This window comes from Cnephaeus nilssonii (genome assembly GCF_951640355.1).
Source record: "Cnephaeus nilssonii genome assembly, chromosome: 5".
NCBI lineage: Eukaryota > Metazoa > Chordata > Mammalia > Chiroptera > Vespertilionidae > Cnephaeus > Cnephaeus nilssonii.
Genome location: NC_137076.1, coordinates 21,753,967 through 21,758,586, shown reverse-complemented (window position 1 = coordinate 21,758,586; position 4,620 = coordinate 21,753,967). Strand labels below are relative to the sequence as shown.

The 4,620-nt window shown below is 62.1% G+C and overlaps 1 protein-coding gene across 1 annotated transcript; it reads right to left on the bottom strand.

The window, feature by feature from the left end:
• Positions 1–575: 575 nt before the first annotated feature.
• IER2 (immediate early response 2) lies at positions 576–2,291 on the bottom strand. Its single transcript, XM_079770300.1, has one exon. The coding sequence runs from the start codon at positions 2,153–2,155 to the stop codon at positions 1,475–1,477; it is 681 nt and encodes a 226-aa protein (XP_079626426.1). The 5' UTR covers positions 2,156–2,291; the 3' UTR covers positions 576–1,474.
• Between the last annotated feature and the right edge of the window lie 2,329 nt (positions 2,292–4,620).

Sequence of the window (4,620 nt, the reverse complement as noted above, 5' to 3'; positions counted from 1 at the left end):
CCTCCTGTCTGAGCCAAACACACCCCACAGCCGGAGACTGGAACATGGTATCAAGAGGGATCCCACGTTTACCTGCTCAGCTTCCTGCCCCCCCACTCCCAAGGGTCCCCCGCCAGAACGGAATCTGTGGGTCAGGTGCAGCCGGGTGGGGGGAACCTGCGTGGCTCCCCAACTGCGCGTGGGGCACGGTCCCCAGCAGTAGCCTCCCGAACGTAGGAACTGTGAAAGCCCTCGCTCTCCCAGACTTGCAGGGGAAACTTATTTTGAAATTTCACTCACCGATTTTACAGAGAGGGAGAGACGGCCCTGCTGGGACACCCCTTCACTGGTTGCCTCTTGGCTGAGTCCTGACCTGGGATGGACCCCAAAACTTAGGCGTATAGTGATGACGCTCTACCCAACTGAGCCAGGGCTGCAGGGGAACTTCTAAGGAGTAAGAGCGCCAGGGTGCCCAGTACGGAAGTGTACTGGCTGAGAAAAGGGGGGCCCAGCCCCTCCCGCCCACGTGGGAGCCGGTCGGGCCGGTTTCTGCGGCCCCAGTAAGCCGCCCCCAGCTCCTGGCCCTTAATCCCGCCCCTCCCCCACCAGGGAAGAAAACCAGACAGTCGACTTTTTAGTTAAATGGTCTTTATTTTCGTATCTGGTCTCTCTAGCAAAAGGCCAGACAGACAGAGTTAAACAGAACCCACCAGAGTAAACAGGCCCTCAAACGCACTGGCTAGAATCTCCCCTCCCCAAACGGGCCCAGCTCAGCCTTACAGAGCTAGGAGCACCCCCTCCCCCACTTCTGTGATTCAGACCAAGATCTTCTGGGTTGATTGTCTGTGCCTGAGGGAGGGTCACGCTGGAGACTGTGCGCATATCCCCACCTCGAACGCACCAAACGAGAAAAAAATTTAACCTGAAATGAGATCCGTTCCCCGTGACCCGAAGGCACAGGGGTGCGGGGAGAAGCGCGGGGGCTGTGCCTCAGGCAGCCCCCCTCCCAGGCCCCACACCCACGCAAGGCAGCAGGAAGCGCCCCACGCCTGCCCGTGACGCAACGATGACCGCTTGCATAAGCATGTCACCCGAGGGGAAAGGGTGCCTGGAATGCCGCGCTGGGAACGAGGACACCAACTATCGAAAAACCTCGAAAGGGCAGCACAGCCCCCCGTGAAAAATAAAGTCCGACCCTGAGGAGTGTCAGGAACCTGACCCCCCTCACCCAGTCCCAGAAGGAGACGGAAAGGCCACGTCCCCGTCGGTTAAGACAGCACCTGTGGGCGCGGCCGGTCTCGGAGGAGGGCGCCCCAGCCCCGGCTCAGGTTCCTTGGCGCCGCCACTGCACACGGTGGCGACAGCTTCCCGGGCCGCGGCTCCTCTCCACCGTCTCCGCGGGCCTTCCCGCGGGGGTGGCCTGGCTTCGGGTGTGTGTACTCGGGCCGACGGTTCGGCCCGCGCTCTGGACTCCGGCAGCGGCGCTCGGGGGCCCTCAGAAAGCCACCACGGCCCGGACGAGCACGTTCAGCATGCTATCCGCCGAGCGGCAGGCCGGCTTCGCCTCGCAAGCCGGCGGCGGAGGCGCTGTCGGGGGCGCGGAGGGGCTGCAGTTCAGGAGGCCAGAGAAGCGCCTCTGGAGGACCCGCGCCAGATTGGGGAAGGCACCTTCCGCTTGCGCGGGAGGGGCCTGCAGGCGATCGGGGACCTCCGCGGACTCCCCTTCCTCCGCGTCCTCCTTTTCTAGACGGGCTTTCTTGCTCGGGACCAGTCCGGCATCCCCGCCGTCGCTGAGGCTGCTGCTCCGCCGCTTGCGGCTGACTTTGGCGGGTCTCGGGGCACAGCGGGCAGGGGTCTCCTCGGCTTTCGGCGCCTCCTGAGTGTCCATGGGCTCTGGGCAGGGCTGCTCACCGTCGGTGGACGCTGCTTCCGGGGCGGTTGGTGCTTCCCGCGGTGGGTGCAGGCGAGGGTCAGGGGAGCGGGCGACCGGCGAGGGCACCTCGGGCTGCTCGTGGGCTTCCACCTTGGCCGAGAGGTAAAGCTCCCGGGCGCTACGCATGACCAGAGACAGCTGCAGACTCCGGTGCAGCCGCAGCCCTCCGCGCTGCATGCGCGAATGGTACATTTTCCACACCGACAGGGTCATAATGCGTTGCGCCTCCTTTTGCACCTCCATGGCGACTCGACGGTGGGGACTTCCCTGCTGAGCAGATGCACTTCGGACTGCGCGCTAGCTCACGCTTTCTCTCCTCACGCAGACAGACGCCGTAACACCCCTAGGACGCTCTGCCCGGGCGCCCGCCACCGGGGCCCATTTGTACCCGGAGTAACGTCACCATGATGCCCCGCCCAATCAGAGCGCTGCATCGGGCTTTCCACCGCGTTGGGGCCAGAGACTTAAGCCTTAAAGCGACAGGGTGGAATTTACCGGACAGACAAAAGGGACACTAGCCCGGACGAGGGGGAGCATTCCCCAGTACCCTCTGAGCACTAGGGGTGGTCTCCTTTCTCAGCCCTCACCACCTCAATGCGCCCGCGCGCAGGCCCAGGGGAGCGGAGCCTAGGGAGAGGCTCAGGGCCCACCCACGTGCTAGGGTTCTCTGGCCCCAGCAGGTCGTAGGCGGCTAGTTTTCCTTCGCTCAGGGGAATACCCGGGTTTGAGCCCGTACATCCCCCGTGGGCACAGTTCCAGGCGTCTTATTAGTGTTTCTTGAACCAATAACAATGCTAACACTTATTAATTGGTTACTACGTGCCAGACGATGTTAAAGGCTTTCTTTTCATAAACATTTCATTGATCCCTCACGGACGGTACTGCTGTTATACTTGATTTCTTCACGTGGGGAAACCGAGGCTGACTGACTAGTCCAATGTTTGCTAAACGAATAAATGGGCCAATTGCAGTGAAAGGAGGCCTTCACCTCTGTAGTATCTAACCCACGCCAGCCCTCCTCACTCCCCTTGTCTGTAAGCGGAACAGGGCGAGCTGGCTGGTTCGGGGCTCAGTTGCCAGCTGCACTGGCGGCGGAAGTCTGCAGATATGAGCGCATCCCAGGCTGCCATCTCTGCTCTCCGCACTGAACATCCTCCCAGTTTCCTTCCGCACCAGCTCCACGCAGGTGGAGGACCTGGCCACACGACATCCGGTTGAACCCAGGGCTGCGGACCCTAAACGACCGGGCCGCGCTCTGCCTCTGCACCTGAAGAGGCGCGGTTGGGGTAGGAGCTGAAAACCGAGCAACGTGGAGAGCAGATAGAGAACATCGATCCTACCCTCCGCCACGCGCTATCTCTCCTAGAAAACCTAGTCCCAGTTCCTCCCCCCAAAAAAGCTGCAAAATTATTTGAATGGCTCCATTCATTCGCGGTACGGGCACTTTAAGGGGAGGCTCCGCCCACCCGACTGGAGTGCAGAGCCTTCCCGCCACAGAGTCCGCGCGACTTCCAGACTAAATTTGGAAGTAATGACGTAGGGCAGGTGGCCGAGCCACTTCCGGCTGCCCATATAAGGACAGGGGCCGGGCTCTCCATACTGGGCTACAGCCGGCTTTTTCCGGCCGGGCGGGCGTGGGTGGGGCCTGCCCCCCAAACACGCCCTCTTCCTTTCCCCGCTCCGGGCTAAGGCTGTCTGGAGCCCCCGGCTTCCGGACCCGTGTCCAGTGGGGCCGAAGAGGAAGGTTTCGCTTCCTTCCCGGGAGGCCAGGAAGGCGTGACGCCCCTCCGGGAATGCCCCCCGCGGGCGGATTGGGGTGATCTCTGGGCTCCCACTGACGCCATCTCCCAGACACTCTACACAAAGACCTTGCCTGCACTAGGGGCGGCCCGGTGAGGTCCCCTTTATCCCCGACTTCCCAGTTATTTCTCCCTACAAGGCCCCCTCCCAGGTATTACTGCTCCCCTCCCCCCCAATTCATTATCTCATGCACCCGTGGAGGACGCTCAGGTCCCGCTCCCTGCACCTGGGGACTCAACAATCCCTAAAAGACCCCGTACAACAACTGTCCCCATTCAGCGACCTTTCCTGCCACACACTGCGGGGATCGGCTGAGAATGTCCCCACACCCCCAACCCCCACCCCGGCCCCTCAGAGACTCCACTATGACATCCAGGTACTAACTCTAAAACCCCACACAGCGACTCTGACACACCCAGGGGCGACCCTCCGAGGACTTCTTCAGAGATCCCGCCCACCCTCCGGAGGGAGATCAGGACCTCAGCTTCCCCGCACCCCCAAAAAAGTGCTTTCCCTAGCCCCACAAGGAACCCCCTGTGTGACAGAGACGTTGAATTCCTCCCCAAACATTCCTGGTCTCTCCCCAGACGGGAGACCCCACACGCAGAGGGCTCCTCTGCTCTGGAAACAATCCTCAGCGCCGCCACCACACCTTCCCGCAACTCCCAGGCTCACACCCAGTCAGACCCCATGCCCCCAGGAGCATCTCCGGGGCGTCCACTAGCGGCCACTCCGCCCCATGGGGACCTCGATGTGCCCCTCCTCAGCAGGAAAAAAAGAGGAGAGTTCAGTAGAACCACCCACAGAATGCCCGCACATCACCTCGCCCGCAGGAAGGTGGGGACGACCACCTTTCCCCCCAGCCCTTCCCAAACCTGCCACTCCCGACCCTGGGCTGGGACAGATCT